The sequence below is a fragment of the Scyliorhinus canicula genome, chromosome 19 (assembly GCF_902713615.1).
Source record: "Scyliorhinus canicula chromosome 19, sScyCan1.1, whole genome shotgun sequence".
In the NCBI taxonomy this organism is placed as follows: domain Eukaryota; kingdom Metazoa; phylum Chordata; class Chondrichthyes; order Carcharhiniformes; family Scyliorhinidae; genus Scyliorhinus; species Scyliorhinus canicula.
Window position 1 is genome coordinate 106,361,770 of NC_052164.1, and position 16,645 is coordinate 106,378,414.

At 45.9% G+C, this 16,645-nt stretch overlaps 1 protein-coding gene across 1 annotated transcript in view; it reads right to left on the reverse strand.

Moving 5' to 3' along the window:
* Positions 1-16,420, reverse strand: part of tecta (tectorin alpha) — a 99,793-nt gene extending 83,373 nt beyond the window's left edge. Inside the window, exons 1-4 of the mRNA XM_038779528.1 lie at positions 16,302-16,420; positions 16,083-16,222; positions 15,626-15,913; positions 4,515-4,652 (exon numbers count right to left, since the gene is read on the reverse strand). Of these exons, the coding sequence (XP_038635456.1) occupies positions 4,515-4,652; positions 15,626-15,913; positions 16,083-16,222; positions 16,302-16,362 (627 nt within the window). The 5' untranslated portion in view covers positions 16,363-16,420. The remainder of the gene's footprint in view (positions 1-4,514; positions 4,653-15,625; positions 15,914-16,082; positions 16,223-16,301) is intronic.
* Positions 16,421-16,645: the final 225 nt, after the last annotated feature.

Here is a 16,645-nt window from a genome sequence, read left to right on the forward strand (position 1 = left end):
ATCCCTTCCCTGCTGTAAATAGAACATCACCAGATTCTCTGGTGTCTCCATACAACTGAAGTCTGACATCATTCCAGAAAATCTTTCTCAAAATCTTCATATTCTTTCTAAATTGTGGGGCATAGAGTTTATCATCAAATTTCAAACATTTACAACATGGATGGAGGTCCTTCAGCCCATCACCTTCATCCGTGCGTCCACACACATGACTCCAGGATAGTGTGTTCCTTCCCTGGGGCCAGGGTCTGGGATCTTACTGAACTGCTGCAGAGAATCCTCGAGGGAGATGGGGGATAGTCAGAGGTCATGGTTCACATTGGCACCGATGATATGGGTAGAATGCAGGATGAGGTCTTGCATCAAGAATTCAGCGGTCCAGGGAGCAGATTAAAAAGCAGGACCTCAGATGTAGTAATGTCTGGATTACACCTGGATTACACTGGGTGCTGCTACACGCTGGCGAGGACAGGAAAGGAGAATGGGGCAGATGAATGCGTGGCTCAAGTGTTAGTGCAGGAGGGAGGGTTTTAGATTCCTGGATCACTGGGACCGTTTCTGGGGAAGGTGGGACTTGTACAAATGGGACAGTCAGCACCTGAACCAGAGCAGGGCCAATATCTTTGTGAGTGGATTTGCTGGTGCTGCTGGGAGGAGTTTAAATTCGTTCGGCAGGCAAAGGGGAAACAAATGGTTTGCACAACAGGGACACAATAAACTATATTATAGGAACCAAGACAGAGGGAGTTCCGCAAGGGAGTAAGGTGAGTCTGGATGACTTCTACTTTAATGCCAGGAGCTTTATAGGCAAGGCTGATGAGTTAGGGGTGGCATGGTGGTGCAGTGGTTTGTATTGTTGCCTCACGGCACCAAGGACCCGGGTTCGATCCTGGTCCTGGGTCACTGCGTGGAGTTTGCATGTTTATTTTTTTTAAAAGATCAATGGGTTAAGGATTTGAATTAACACATGGAATTGTGATAGTGTTGCCATCACAGAGATGTGTTTGAGGGAGAGGCAGGATTGCAACTCAACATTCCAGGGTGTAAGATCTTCAGGCGAGACAGGGGAGGGTGTAAAAGAGGAGATGGTGTTGCATTATTAAGGAGTCAATTACTGCAGTGACTCCCAGTGGCCGCCAGGGAGTGAGTGGTTGCACACAGGGCATCTCCTGCTCGAAGGTGTAGAACTCAGCTTTTTACCCAAAAATGGGAGGGATTTTGACGGGAAAGTGTTGTTGAAAGTGTGGAGGCGAAGATCCCCCCCGGGAGTGGCTGCTGGTTACCAGACCCAGCAGAAGGTGAAAGACCTGGCCAAGAAAGATGGCGGAGGGGGAAGGGCCGATGCAGGTTGGGTAGCTCCAGATGGAGCAGTTGATGGCTTTTATTAAAGAATTTAATCAACAAAGAAAGGAGATGAAGGAGGGCCCATCGAATCGACTGTGGCTCCCCGAAGGGCTCGATGGAAAGGGTCGAGATATGTCTGGGAGCACCGGGGTCACAAATCTGGGAGATGGAGAAGGTGATGTCAGACCATAGTGACCGGGTGGTGGCATTGGAGATGGAGGTCGAGCTCCTGGGGAACAGCTCTAAAGGCAGAACCTGCATATTGTCAGCCTGCCTGAAGGTGTGGAAGGTGTGAGTGCCACAAGGCACATCTCGAGGATGCTGGCAGGGCTGGTGGCGGAGGGGGGGGGGGTTGCTGTACAAGGCCCCAGAGGTGGATAGAGCGCACATGTCTCTGAGGCAGTAGCCAAGAGCAGAGGAGCCGCCGCGGGTGGTGACCGTGAGACTCCACAAGTTTGTGGAAAAGAAAAAGATCCTGCAGTGGGCCAGGGAGAAGCGGAACTGTGAATGGGAGGGGAACAAGTTCCGAATATACCAGGACATTGGAGCTGAACTGGCACAACGGCATGCGGGTTTCAACAGGGCTAAGGCGATGCTGTACCGATGACAAACTAGGTTCAAAGTGCTCCACCCGGAAAAACTGCAGGTGACTTAAGAATTTTGGAGTTTATATGGGTGGGGAAGGTGCCAGGGGTGAGGAGGGTCCGGCTGCAGAGGCAGAAACATTCATAGCTTACACGCACCATAAGTCCCTGATAGGTTTGTTCAAAGAGGACAGAGCAATCCCCCCATTGGCGTCCGCCTGCATTCAGCGTTAGGCTCTGTTCTCGGTGGTATATGAATCTTGGAACATTGCCCAGGGATGAAGAGTACGCACGCGGACGCCCTCAGCCGCCTCCCTCTGCCCACCAGCACGCCAATGCCGACAGCATCAGACGAGGTGATCACTGCCCTATACTTTATGGACTCTTTACCAGTGACAGTGGCCCATGTAAAGGCACGGACACAGACAGGCCCACTGTTAGCCAGGGTCCGCCACATCGTGCTGTACGGGGCCCACCATCTTGCTCTCCCAGAGGGTGTACATGCTTTCACCACAGAAGTGGCTGAACTCAGCGTGGTGGATGGCATCCTACTGTGGGGTTCCCAAGTGGTCATTCCCGAGCGCGGCCAGGAGGCGATCTTGCAAGATGTCCAGAGTGGACACCCGGGAGACTCTAAAATGAAAATGTTGGCCTGAAGGTATGTGTGGTGGCCCGGAATAGACGCAGACATCGAGAAGGTGGCAAAGCAATTTACACTGTGCCAAGAACGACAAAAGCTCCCCCCAGCAGCTCCACTTCAGCCATGGGAATGGACGGCCAACCATTGTCCGGCCTCCATGTGGATTTCACAGGGGCTTTTCAAGGGATCTTGGGTGTCCCAAAAATCCTTTTTTACGATAGGATCACACTGCATGCAACCACTGGGGTAGTACCCACAGAACTTTCGATAGGACACTGCACACACAGTTGTTGTTTCGCCGGACATCGGAGAAAGGATCCTTGACCAACAGGAACAGGTCAAAACGAAACAAACCAGACCCATTAGGGAACTTTTAGTGGGCAACACCGTTTACGTGCAAAATTTTGTAGACGGAGCATTGGGCATCCTGGGAACAGTAATAAAACGGTCCGGCCCAGTCTCATATTTTGTATGGGTACAAGGAAAGGACTCTAACCGACATGTGGACCTTCTCCGAAGCCGGGCTGTACAGGTCCCCGGGGATCGGCCAAGGACCCCAAGGCCGGTAGTGCCCCTTCCTCCAGAACATTCACCGTTGATGCACAGCGAGGCGGCTGAGCTTCGATTCAGTGATGTGGGAGGTCGACTCGTCCGATTCAGAGTCAGACATGGAGACTTTGCCCACAGATGTCAAAATAGGTGTGGGGGTGACTGCTGGGAAACACACAGCAGAACCACCCAGACGCTCGGCCCGAACACAACGCTCCTGCCTCAGGACCCAGAACAGCGGACGCTGGGTAGACAGTCTCAGGCCAAAGAGAGAAAAGGATTTCCCCCTCCTGACGTCTCAATGGAAAATCAGACTTGAGTGGAGGACGGGCATGTTATACAGGACACCCAGGGATCTGCACCTCAGAGTCCCTATGGCCTCAACCGAGAGCGATCCCCCCCAGATGAGGGGGGTGGAGCCACTCCCTTAAACCAGAGACTGCTGGGACATAAATAATCCAGCTCAATTTATCATGGCCAATCAACCTACACATCTTTGGACTGTGGGAGGAAACCGGAGCACCCGGGAGGAAACCCACGCACATACGGGGAGAACATGCAGACTCCGCACAGACAGTGACCCGAGGGCGGAATTGAAGCAGGATCATTGGTGCTGTGAGGCAGCAGTGCTAAACACTGTACCACCCGCACAATGCGACATGATATTGAATGCTTTTTGGAACTTTAAATGTACTGTATCTACTGGTTCTCCTTTATCTCCCCTACTAATTATATCCTCAAAAAGTCTAATAAATTCCTTAAACACTATTTTCTTTTCATAAATCCATGGTAACTTAGTGATCAACCCATGATTTTCTGAGATTTCCTTAACAAGGGATCTCAGTATTTTCCTGAGCTAACAAGACTCCGTTTCCTCCTTTGCTTGAATAGCAGAGTTACATTTGCTAACTCCCGCTCTAGAATTGAGATAATTTACAATCTCTGTCGGTACTTATTTTAGATATGTTTGCTTTAAATTAAATCATTCCCTGTATCCCCAAGCTCAGATCATTTGTTCATATCGAAATTCAGCAGTAGTTTCACTTGGGTACACCACTATATACTAATCCTAACTTCCCTCCACATTGAACCAACTATTCACCATGACTCACTGTTTCCTGTCTCTTAGTGAATTTTATATCCACGCTGTCATTGTCCAGTTAATGCACAGTCTTCAAACCAACCTACAAGTTGACTATGTGGTACTTTATTGAGCACCTATATACACAACATCCATTACACCACCCTTCTCAATCCTCCCAGTAACATTTGTGTTCCCTATTTTAGTTAGATCCTTTGGAGACCTTTGACCTAGTTTCTCACTATTCAATTCTGCCAAGTTACTTCACTAGTTTTGTTAACCACAGCTTGTATAAATGAAGAAATTGGGTACATCAGACCTGTGCTGCTGAGCCTCCAACTCCAGTTAATGGATCTCCTCCACTTGCAGTCCCTGTAGTCCAGTAAATATCAGCGTAGTTGAACATGGCAAAGGAGATTCTTTCATCTGTGATCAGCACACATTGAAATGTGTTCATCTATTGATCACAGGGTTAGAGACAAGTATCACAAACCACTTCAAACAAAAGGCTCATTATTAATAAAGTGTAAGTTGATTAACAATTTCACTTGAATTCACATAGATTGAGCTTCCCAATAGGCTAATTAGATTTTATATCCACAGTAAACATCATCTACTTGTTGAAGGTAGTTGATTACTGTCAATTTCACATCATTAACCATATGGAAATCAAATCGCTGTTAAAATCAGGAATCATCAATAAATCATCTTGAAAGGGACTCCCAGCTCTTCCTCGTGGACAGTTAGTTCAGATCGGTCGTGAGTTCGATTCCTCTAGTGGCCCCAGCTCCTCCGGGTGCAATAAGGAAAGTTGCTGTTTGAAACGTAGCTTGGTCAGAATGATAACTTTTAGATTTAAAAAAACAAAATTAAGGGCTCTTTAGTCAAAGTCTCAAAGCATTTGTAACAAGATAGATAAAGAAGTGGCACAAATACAGATAAATGGGTTTGATATAATCATCATTAAAGAGAAATGGTTACAAGATGAGCAAGTTGCATCTTGCATTTGGTATCCACGATGGTTTGGGGTGAGGTGAGTGAATGTTTAAAATGGTGGATGGAGTGCCAATCACTGCTTTATCTTGGATGGTGTTGAGCTGCACTCATCCAGGGAAGAGTATTCCATCACACTCCTGACTAGTACTTTGTATATATGGTGGAATGGTAGTGGGAAGTCAGGAGGTGACTTTCTCTGGAATTTCTACTGTACTAATGTGGCTCCCACAGTTAAGTTTCATGTAAATGGAACCCCAAGATGTTGCTGGATCAGCATCATTGACAACAGAGCAGTCCACATGTTTGCCACCCCATCTACACGATGCACTGCAAAGCTCCTCAAAACCCTATTAATAAGGAAATAATGGAATTAGAAACTCAGAGCCTGATTAGAAATCGATCGAGAGTTTTATGGAAGGGAAATTGTGTTTGACAGATTTCAGAGTTTTGTGAGGTTGGATTTGTTGAGTTAAAGAGGAGCCAGTCGATGTTCTGGAGATGGGTTTTTGATAACATGCCAGGCAAACATTTAATGTGCAAGACAAGGGCTCATCGAGTGGGAGTAATACATTAGCCAGATTGGTTTACAAGCAGGAAACAGACAGTAGGGATAAACGGGGCATTTCCAAGTTAGCAGGCTGTAATTAGTACAGAACCACAAGAATTAGTGCTGGCATCTCAACTATTTACAATTATAATAATGACTTGAACAAAGAGACCCAGGAATGTATCAGAGTTTGCTGATAATACAAAGCCAAATGGGAATTAAGCTGTGAGGATACAGTAAGTGAGCAACAAGGTGGGTAGATAAACCTTGCACACTTTGGCTACCCCAGTTAATATTGGGGAAGTTAAAATCCCCACTATCACTACCCTATTACTTTTATACTTCTCTGAAATTTGCCTCCACATCTGCTCTTCTATTTCTCTAGGACTGTTAGGGGCCTGTAGAACACTCTCAGCAATATGACTGCTCCTCTTTAGTTTTTAAGTTCTACCCATATGGCTTCAGTTGAAGAACCTTCTAAGATGTTGTCCCTTCTTACTCCTGTAATTCATTCCCTGATCAAAATTGCGACACCCCCTCCTCTTTTACCTCCTTCCCTATCTTGCCTGAAGACCCTGTATCCAGGAATACTGAGCTGCCAATCCTGCCCCGCTCTCAACCATGTCTCATTGACAGCGGTAACATCATACCCCCATGTTTTAATTTGTGCTCTCAATTCATCTGCTTTGTTCGTCAGACTCCTCACATTAAAATAAATACCATCCAATCTTGCCAAACTACCTGGTGACTTAACTGCTCTCGACATTCCATACCATCTTGACTCATTTGATGCCTCCACTAATTTTATCTGTGCATCTATCCCTGCTGAACCTTCTCTCATGATCCCAGCCCTGCCAAGTTAGTTTAAACCCTCCCCAAAAGCATGAGCAAACCTCCACGCAAGGGCATTGGTCCCATTTCAGTTCAGATGCAAACCACCCACCTTGTACAGGGCCCGCCTTCCCCAAAAACAGTCCCAATGTCCCAGAAATCTAAAGCCCTCCCCCCTTCACCATCTCTCCAGCCATGCATTTGTCTGGACTAACATCTTATTCCTATATTCACTGGCTTGTGGCAGCAGAAGTAATCCAGAGATTATTATGTTCTGGGTTCTGTTTTGTAATCTACGTCCCAGTTCCCTACATTCTGCTTTCAGGACCTCATCCTTTTTCTGCCTTTATCGTTGGTATGAATATGTACCACAATATCTGTCTGTTCACCCTTCCCCTTCAGTATGCCCCAGAGTCTTTCAGTGACATCCCTGACCCTGGCACCAGGAAGGCAACACACCATCCTGGAGTCTCTTTTGCAGCCACAGAAACTCTTGCCTGTTGCCCTTACAATTGAATCCCCGACCACTATAGCCCTGACATTCTTCCTCCTCCCCTCTTGTGCAGCAGACCCACCCATGGTGCTATGAAGCTGGCTGCCACTGCTTTCCCCGACACAATCATCTCCCACAACAGTATCCAAAATGGTCTATCTGTTAGAAGGGGGGGGGGGGGGGGTGGCCACAGGGGACTCCTGAACTACCTGCCTTCCTCTACTCTGTCTGGTGGTCACCCATGCCCTTTCTGGCAGTTCAACCCTCACCTGCCCTGACTGAACGTGCTATCCACAACCTGCTCAGCATCGCGGATGCTCCACAGCGAATCCACTCTCAGTTTCAGCTCAGAAAACCTGGATATGGTCCAGGTCTTGCTGCATTTGTACATGGACTGCTTCAGTATCTGAGGAGTCACTGAACATGGTATACTAATGGACAAAAGAGCGGAATGCCAAAGGTGAGGTGAGAGTGACTGCCCTTGACATCAAGGCAGCATTTGGTTGTGGTGGTTGGAGGTCAATCATCTCAGCTCCAGGACATCACTGCAGGAGTTCCTCAGGGTAGTGTCCTAGGCCCAACCATCTTCAGCTGCTTCATCAATGACCTCCCTTCCATCATAAGGTCAGAAGTGGGGATGTTTGCGGATAACTGCACAGTGTTCAGCACCATTCGCGATGCCTCCAAATGCAGCAAGACCTGGACAATATCCAGGCTTGGGGCTGGCGAGGGGCAAGTTACATTCGCGCCACACAAGTGCCAGGCAATGACCATCTCCTACAAAAGAGGATCTAACCCCGCTCCTTGCATTCAATGGCATTACCATCACTGAACCCCCACAATCAACATCCTGGGGATTACCACTGATCAGGAACTAAACTGGACCCAGCCACATTAATACTGTGGCTGCCAGGGCAGGTCAAAGATTAGGAATCTACGGTGAGTAACTCACCCCCTGACCCCCCTAAAGCCTGTCCACCATCTACAAGGCACAAGTCTGGATGAGTGCAGCTCCAACAACACTCAAGAAGCTCGACACCATCCAGGACAAAGCAGCCGCTTGATTGCTCCCCTTCCACAAACATTCAAACCCTCCACCACCGACGCACAGTGACAGCCGTGTGTACCATCTACAAGATGCACTGCAGGAACTTGCCAAATTTCCTTAGACAGCACCTTCCAAACCCACTACCACTACCATCTAGAAAGGCAAGAGCAGCAGATACCTGGGAACCCCACAACCCGGAGGTTTCCTTTTAAGTCACTCACCACCCTGACTTGGAAATATATCCCTGTTCCTTCATTGTCGTTGGGGCAACATCCTGGAACTCCCTCCCTAACAGCACAGTGGGTGTACCTACACCTCAGGGACTGCAGTGGTTCAAGAAGGCAGCTCACCGCCACCTTCTGAAGGGCAACTAGGATGGGCAATAAATGCTGGACGAGCCAGTGACACCCACATCCCAGAAAAAAATTAATTTTAAAAAATCATCAGCGAACTTCCTAACCTGTGCCCTTATGATGGAGGGAAGGTCACTGATAAAGCAGCTGATATGATTGGACCTAGGACACTACCCTGATGGTCAGACCCCATTTGGAGTATTGTGAGCAGTTTTGGGTCCCGTACCTAAGGAAGGATGTGCTGGCCTTGGAAAGGGTCCAGAGGAGGTTCACAAGAATGATCACTGGAATGAAGAGCTTGTCGTATGAGGAACGGTTGAGGACTCTGGGTCTGTACTCGTTGGGGTTTAGAAGGATGAGGGGGGATCTTACTGAAACTTACAGGATACTGCGAGGTCTGGATAGAGTGAATGTGGAGAGGATGTTTCCACTTGTTGGAAACACTAGAACCAGAGGACACAATCTCAGATTAAAGGGACGATCCTTTAAAACAGAGATGAGGAGGAATTTCTTCAGCCAGAGGGTGGTGAATCTGTGGAACTCTTTGTCACAGAAGACTGTGGAGGCTAAATCACTGAGTGTCTTTAAGACAGAGATAGATAGATTCATGATTAATAATGGGATCAGCGGTTATGGGGAGAAGGCAGGAGAATGGGGATGAGAAAAATATCAGCCATGATTGAATGGCGGAGTAGACTCAATGGGCCGAGTGGCCTAATTCTGCTCCTATGTCTTATGGTCTTATTAACTCTTGTAGTGATGTCCTGGAACTCAAATGATTGATTGTCAACCTTTACAATCATTTTCCTTTGTGGTATGACTCCAACCATCAGAGGGCTTCCCCCTCCAGCCCAGTATAATTCTGCTGCTGATGATGACTCACAGCGCCTCATGGGTGCCCAGTCTTGGTTTGTTAGATCTGTTCAAAGTCTACCTCATTTAGCTCGGTGGTGGTGCCGCACAACACGATGCGCGGTATCCTCAATGTGAAGATGGGACTTTGTCTCTACAAGGACTGTGCGGTGACCACTCCTACTGGTACTGTCATGGACAGATTCATCTGCAGCAGGTGTCATGGGAATGCCACTTTAAGAAATGTTTGTCTCCTCAAGTGGCTGCAGTGATGTCAGAGTGTGGGTGGGGCCGAGCTCTGGCTCTGTTTTTAAGCTTTGCTTTGAGGAAAAGCTTGGGTGTATCTCTGTTTTTTTAGTTTTGTTTTAGTGTTGGAGCTGCAGCCAGCCAAAGAAGGTGTACTTTTTGATCTCTCTGCCATCTAAAGACTATCTCTAGATCATTTGGTGAATTCAGAGTGATAACTGCTCTCAGTAGAGAATTTAAACCTGATGTGCTTCTGTAAAAAGGGTTTTTGTCTTATGCATGCTTAAAGGAAAATTTAAGGATTACTTAGAGTATTGTGTTCTTTGAGGGTTGTATTTGATTTGATGGTTGCTAAGATGTTCACTGTATGTTTTAAAAAGGTTAACTTGGGAATAAACATTGTTTTGCCTTAAAAGAATACTTTTCCATTTCTGCTGCACCGCACCTGCAGAGTGGGCCGTGTGCTCCCCATACCACAATCTAGTAAAAGCCGTGGGTCAGGTGATCTCCATAATATACTTTAGAGTTCTCTAAACCCTGGCCCATAACAAATAGGGGGCTCGTCTGGGATAAAAGTCTATCTATTGGGTTGGCTTTGCGAACTTAAAGATGGTGAGGGGTGAGCATTTTGCGGTAGATTTTCAGGTGTGGTATTTTAGTTTAAGTAGGGAGTGTGTTGTGGACAATGGCTCTTTCAGAGGCTCAGAAGTTTTTGGGGGTGGAGATGGTCACACACTGTACCTTATGGACAGAGACTAAAAACAGACTGTTAGATTTGGTAAATACATTGCAGTTAACATTACCTGCCAAGGTATGAAAAGATGAGGTACTTAAGGAGGTAGCTGATCATTTAAAATTGTCTGAGATACAGTCTGACGCATTAGAACTGCACAGTGGGCTAAATAGCTGACTTTTAAAGCAGACCAGCAGCGCAGGTTTAATTCCTGTACTAGCCTCCCCAACAGGCGCCGGAATGTGGCAACTAAGGGCTTTTCACAGTAACTTCATTTCAAGCCTACTTGTGACAATAAGCGATTTTCATTTCATTTTTTCATTTCATGAGTGTATACCAGAGTGTTATTACCGTAATTGCCCTAATGGGCAACATGGTAGCATGGTGGTTAGCATAAATGCTTCACAGCTCCAGGGTCCCAGGTTCGATTCCCGGCTGGGTCACTGTCTGTGTGGAGTCTGCACGTCCTCCCCGTGTCCGCGTGGGTTTCCTCCGGGTGCTCCGGTTTCCTCCCACAGTCCAAAGATGTGCAGGTTAGGTGGATTGGCCATGCTAAATTGCCCGTAGTGTCCTAAAAAGTAAGGTGGTGGGGGTGGTTGGGGGGGGGGGGTTGTTGGGTGGATACGTGGGTTTGAGTAGGGTAATCATTGCTCGGCACAACATCGAGGGCCGAAGGGCCTGTTCTGTTCTATTCTATTCTATTCTATTCTAAAAGTGATGTCTTAATGAGAAAATTGAGACCTTTACATATGGATTGTGGATGAAAAGTGGGCAGAAGATCATCAAGTAGTATTGCCGGTAGGGTATAGAAAGGATGTGTTGCGAGTTGCACATGAGGTACCAGTGGGAGGTCATGTGGGAGTAAGGAAAACTCAAGCTAAAATCCAGAAACATTTTTATTGGCCTGTACTACATAAAGATGTAGTTAAATTTTGTCAATCATGTCACACGTGTCAATGACAGGGAAACCTCAAGCAGTGATTAAACCAGCCCTTAATACCCATTCCAGCATTTGAGGAACCTTTTACAAGGGTTCTAATGAATTGTGTAGGACCGCTTCCTAAAACAAAAAGTGGGAATCAATATCTTTTGACTATAATGGATGTGTCTACTAGGTTTCCAGAGGCCATTCCAGTACATAATATTACAGCTAAAAAGATTGTGGAGGAATAACTTAAATTCTTTACTAGATATGGACTACCCTCAGAAATACAATCGGATCAAGGATCAAATTTTACCTCAAGGTTATTCAAAGAAGTTATGGATAACTTAGGAATAAAACAATTTAAATCAACTGCGTACCATCCAGAACCGCAGGGAGCATTAGAAAGGTGACATCAGACATTAAAGACAATGTTGGGAGCTTATTGTCAAGATTATCCAGAGGATTGGGATAAAGGAATTCCATTCGTACTGTTTGCAATTAGGGATGTACCTAATGAGTCAACCAAATTCAGTCCTTTTGAACTAATTTTTGGTCATGAGGTAAGAGGACCACTTAAATTGATTAAGGAAAAATTGGTGAGTGAGCAGTTGGAACTTACATTATTGGATTACGTGTCAAATTTTAGGGAACAATTAAATAGAGCAGGTGAATTGGCTAGACAACATCTAAAAGTTGCACAAAATGTGATGAAATGGGTAGCGGACAAGAAATCCAAAGTTCGTAGTTTTGCCAGTGGAGATAAAGTTTTAGTGTTGTTACCAGTGGTAGGGGAACCTTTAAAAGCGAAGTTTTGTGGACCGTATCAGATTGAAAGGAAATTAAGTGAGGTGAATTATGTGGTAAGAACGCCGGATAGAAGCAAAACTCACCATGTGTGTCATGTGAATATGCTTAAAAAGTACTTGAAATGAAAAATGAAATGAAATGAAAATCGCTTATTGTCACGAGTAGGCTTCAAATGAAGTTACTGTGAAAAGCCCCTAGTCGCCACATTCCGGCGCCTGTTCAGGGAGGCTGTTACGGGAATCGAACCGTGCTGCTGGCTTGCCTTGATCTGCTTTCAAAGCCAGCGATTTAGCCCAGTGAGCTAAACAGCCCCTTTGAAAGGGAAGGAGAGAAAAAGGAGGTTTTAATGATTCTAACTCAAAGTGACAACCAAATCCAGATGACTGTAAATTTGACATCCCTCAAATTAAATTGGAAAATGAAGATGTTCTTAAAAACTGGAATAAATTATTGAGTTACCTTCCAGAGGAAAAACGGACTGACCTGAAAGAGTTATTGATATCACATGGGCAAGTTTTTGGAGATAAGTTGAGAAGTACTAAAATGGCTTTACATGCTGTAGATGTGGGAAATGCTGTTCCAATCAAACAACATCCATATAGTTTCAGGATTACCTAATTGTGCGGTATACATCGACGATCTGGCAATTTTCAGCCAGACATGAAAAGATTATTTAAAACATCTGATAGAGTTATTCGATCAACTTCAGGAGGCGGGTTTGGTGGTAAATCTAGCCAAAAGTGGCCCAAGTCACTTTCCTTGGCCATACAATCAGACAGGGTAGAATGGTCAGACGGGATGAGAAACCAACAGTTATTGAGGAGTTTCCGATACCCTCGACACAAAGAGAAATAATGCGATTTCTTGGCAGGACTGGATTCTATCGGACATTTGTGCCAAATATTAGTAGTGTGGTTGCTCCACTGACGGACTTGCTGAAGAAACATTGAAAATTTCAGTGGACAGCGGACTTTCAACAGGCATTTGACAGCCTGAAAGCTGTGATAACCAATGCTCCTGTGTTGGAGAATTACAAGGGACTCTGTGGTCAGATTGAACTAACGTATCTGACCTTAAAGAGAAATGCCGAGGCATAGAGAAATGGACGGATCATGCAGAGACCATCTTGTTCAAAGAGACTGTCAATTAAGGAGGAGTTTGGTGGAGGAAGACAAACTAAAATGTTATTATACCTGTTTGCGTGTGTTGTTTTTTGAAACAAAAAAGTATATTTACTGTCTGCATTTCTTAAAGGATAGTGAAAAGGTGAAAAATGAAACCATCTTGAAGTTGATGGTATATTTTTTTTCTTTGGGGGAGGTGTCATGGGAATGTCACTTTAAGAAATGTTTGTCTGCTCAAGTGGCTGCAGTGATGTCAGAGTGTGGGTGGGGCCGAGCTCTGGCTCTGCTTTTTAGTTTTGCTTTGAGGAAAAGCTTGGGTGTGTCTCTGGTTTTTAGTTTTGTTTTAATGTTGGAGCTGCAGCCAGCCAAATAAGGTGTACTTTTGATCTCTCTGCCATCTAAAGACTATCTCTAAATCATTTGATCAGAGTGATAACTGCTCTCAGTAGAGAATTTAAACCTGATGTGTTTCTGTAAAAAGGGTTTTTGTCTTACGGGTGTTGAAAGGAAAGTTTAAGGATTACTTCAAGTGTTGCATCTTCCAAGCGATAATCTTGCCCATGTTTAACCTGAAGCCATGAGACTTCATGGGGTCCAGAATCGAGGACTCCCAGGGCAACTCCCTCCCGACTGTATCCCACTGTGCCCTCACCTCTGCTGGGTCTGTCCTGCCGGTGAGACAGGACGTACCCAGGAATGGGGATAGTGGTGTCTGGGACATTGTTTCTGTGAGTATGACGATGTCAGGCTGCATGACCATTCTGTGAGACAGCTCTCTCAACTTTGGCACAAGCCTCCAGATGTTAGGAAGGAGGACTTTGCAGGGTCGGCAGGGCTGGGTTTGCAATTGTCGTTTCTAATGCCTGGTTCGATGCCGGGTGGTCCGTCCGATTTAATTCCTTTTTATTGGCTTTGTAGCGATTTGATATAATTGGCTTGTTGGGTCAGTTCAGAGTCAACCACATTGCTGTGGGTCTGGAGTCACATGTAGGCCAGACCAGGTAAGGACGGCTGATTTCCTTCCCTCAAGGACATTAGTGAACGGGATGGGTTTTTACGACAATCAGCAATGGTTTCATGTCATTTGTTAAAAAATGTATTCAAATTCCACCTTCTGCCATGGCAGCATTTGAACCCACATCCCCAGAGCAATGGCTTGGGTCTCTGGATTACTCATTCAGTGATAATACCACTACATCACCCCTCCCCTGTTAGCCTTTATTGCAAGGAGACTGAAGTAAAATAGTAAGGAATGCAATTGTGAGGCTTTGGTGAGACCATATCTGAACATTGTATGTTTTAGTCTCCATGTTTTAGGAGTTATCTTTGCATTGGAGTTGGTACAGCAAATGTTCCCTCTAAGTTGGTCCCTGGGAAGAGTGGGCGGATTCATGAGGAGAGACTGAATACATTGGGCTCATGTTCTCTGTAGTTTTACAGAATACAAGGTTGAAACATATAAGATTCTGAAGGGGATTGATCAGGTAGACACAAAGGTTTATTCCCTTGCTTGGGGAACTGAGAACAGCCTCAAGAAAAGGAATCGATCATTTAGGACTGAGATGATGAGAAATGTCTTCACTGAATGATTGTGAATTGTGGGAATTCTCTAGCCTAGAGTTTGTACATACTGGATAGTTGGATATATAAAGTTGGGATAGACAGATTTTATTCTGTCAGGAATGAAGGGATATAGGGAGCAGGTATCAAAGTAGAGTTGAGACAGAAATGTAGCCATGGTTGTATTAAATGATCACGATGTGAAGATGACAGCGTTGGACTGGGGTGAGCACAGTAAGAAGTCTTACACACCAGGTTAAAGTCCAACAGGTTTGTTTGGAATCACTAGCTTTCAGAGCGCTGCTCCTTCCTCAGGTGAGAATTGAATGATGGACTAGGACTGAAGGGGTTATGATCTCCTCCTGTTTCTATTATTTATATCAGCCAATTATATTAGAGAGATAGAGTGACACTGTGACAGGAACTTGAACCCTGCTAATGACTGAATTACAGCTTCTCCATCCATAGATATCATAGAATTTACAGTGCAGAAGGAGGCCATTTGGCCCATCGAGTCTGCACCGGCTCCTGGAAAGAGCACCCTACCCAAGGTCAACACCTCCACCCTATCCCCATAACTCAGTAACCCCACCCAACACGAAGGGCAATTTAGCATGGCCAATCCACCTAACCTGCACATCTTTGGACTGTGGGAGGAAACCGGAGCACCCGGAGGAAACCCACGCAGACACGGGGAGGATGTGCAGACTCCGCACAGACAGTGACCCAAGTCGGAATCGAACCTGGGACCCTGGAGCTGTGAAGCAATTGTGCTATCCACAATGCTACCGTGCTGCCCGTTGATCTGGCTGGGGGACGTCAATGTCGCCCAAATAATTATCCCTCCACCCAGCGAGCTGGCTAGTGTAAAAGGTGTGAATCTCTCCAGCCTATGGTTCACAGCGTTGTGATTACCGGTGTAGTCGCGCTGCCTCCATAGAAGGTGACTTTGTACCAAGTGGCGATGAAGATCCAGGTGGCTGAGAAGGTGGCATGGTCCTTGAAACTCTTCCTGATGTCCTTGGTGGATCTTTGCAGGAGGCTGGGATCGGTGCTGTCTCTGTAATACACATTGCCCTTGATTCCATTGTGAACATCAGCCCAAAAAGGAGCAATGAACGAGCGACCATCAGAGAGGGGGAAAGCTTCAGGTGTGAACTGGCTGACTTGCACATTGAAGGATATCACACCATTGTTATTCACCTGCCAGATAGGATACCAACTTCATTAAATGGCAATTACCCAATGGCTATCAAATATAAAACACTCAGTGGAAAAAGTAGTCAATGATCTAGACGGACTCATTTGAAAGATGCCCATCTCTCTCTATCCTGTTGTAACTCACAATTCCCAAAACAAGCCAATTACTCACGTGCAGAGATCTCTGTCCCATTGCAAAAAATGGGAAAGTAATTGAAAGAGGAATTTCTGGAGAGCCGCCATCATCCACTTTGGGAGTTTCGCTGTCCATGACCCTGCTTCCAAACTGATACAATAGCCCCAAGCACAGCACTGGAAAACAGACAGAACTGAGCGACAGGGAGAACATCAAATACTCAAAACATTCCCCAACTTTTCCCAAATTACTGACCTTCATTACAGGCCATTGACAGACAGACCCACGTCCGCACAGCCACAGATTCACCAATCATGGTCCTACAACAAGAAATAACATTTGGCAAAATGGATTTGTGGCTTTTATCAAAATAATATTTCCCTTCCATGTCAACAAACTGTCTTGTGTCGCCCTCTCTCCTCAATATCTTCCAGCTTGGGACTTCCGGTTACGGCTATGCGGAGCTAAGCCGCACATTCGGCAGCTCCCGCTATTTAGGGACTTTAGGGCCGTTTCGAGGGCCCCAAACGGCGCTGTTTCTACGCATCCCGGTGGGGGAAGGTGCCTGGAAGAACTTGCCCCACACTATATGGTGCTCA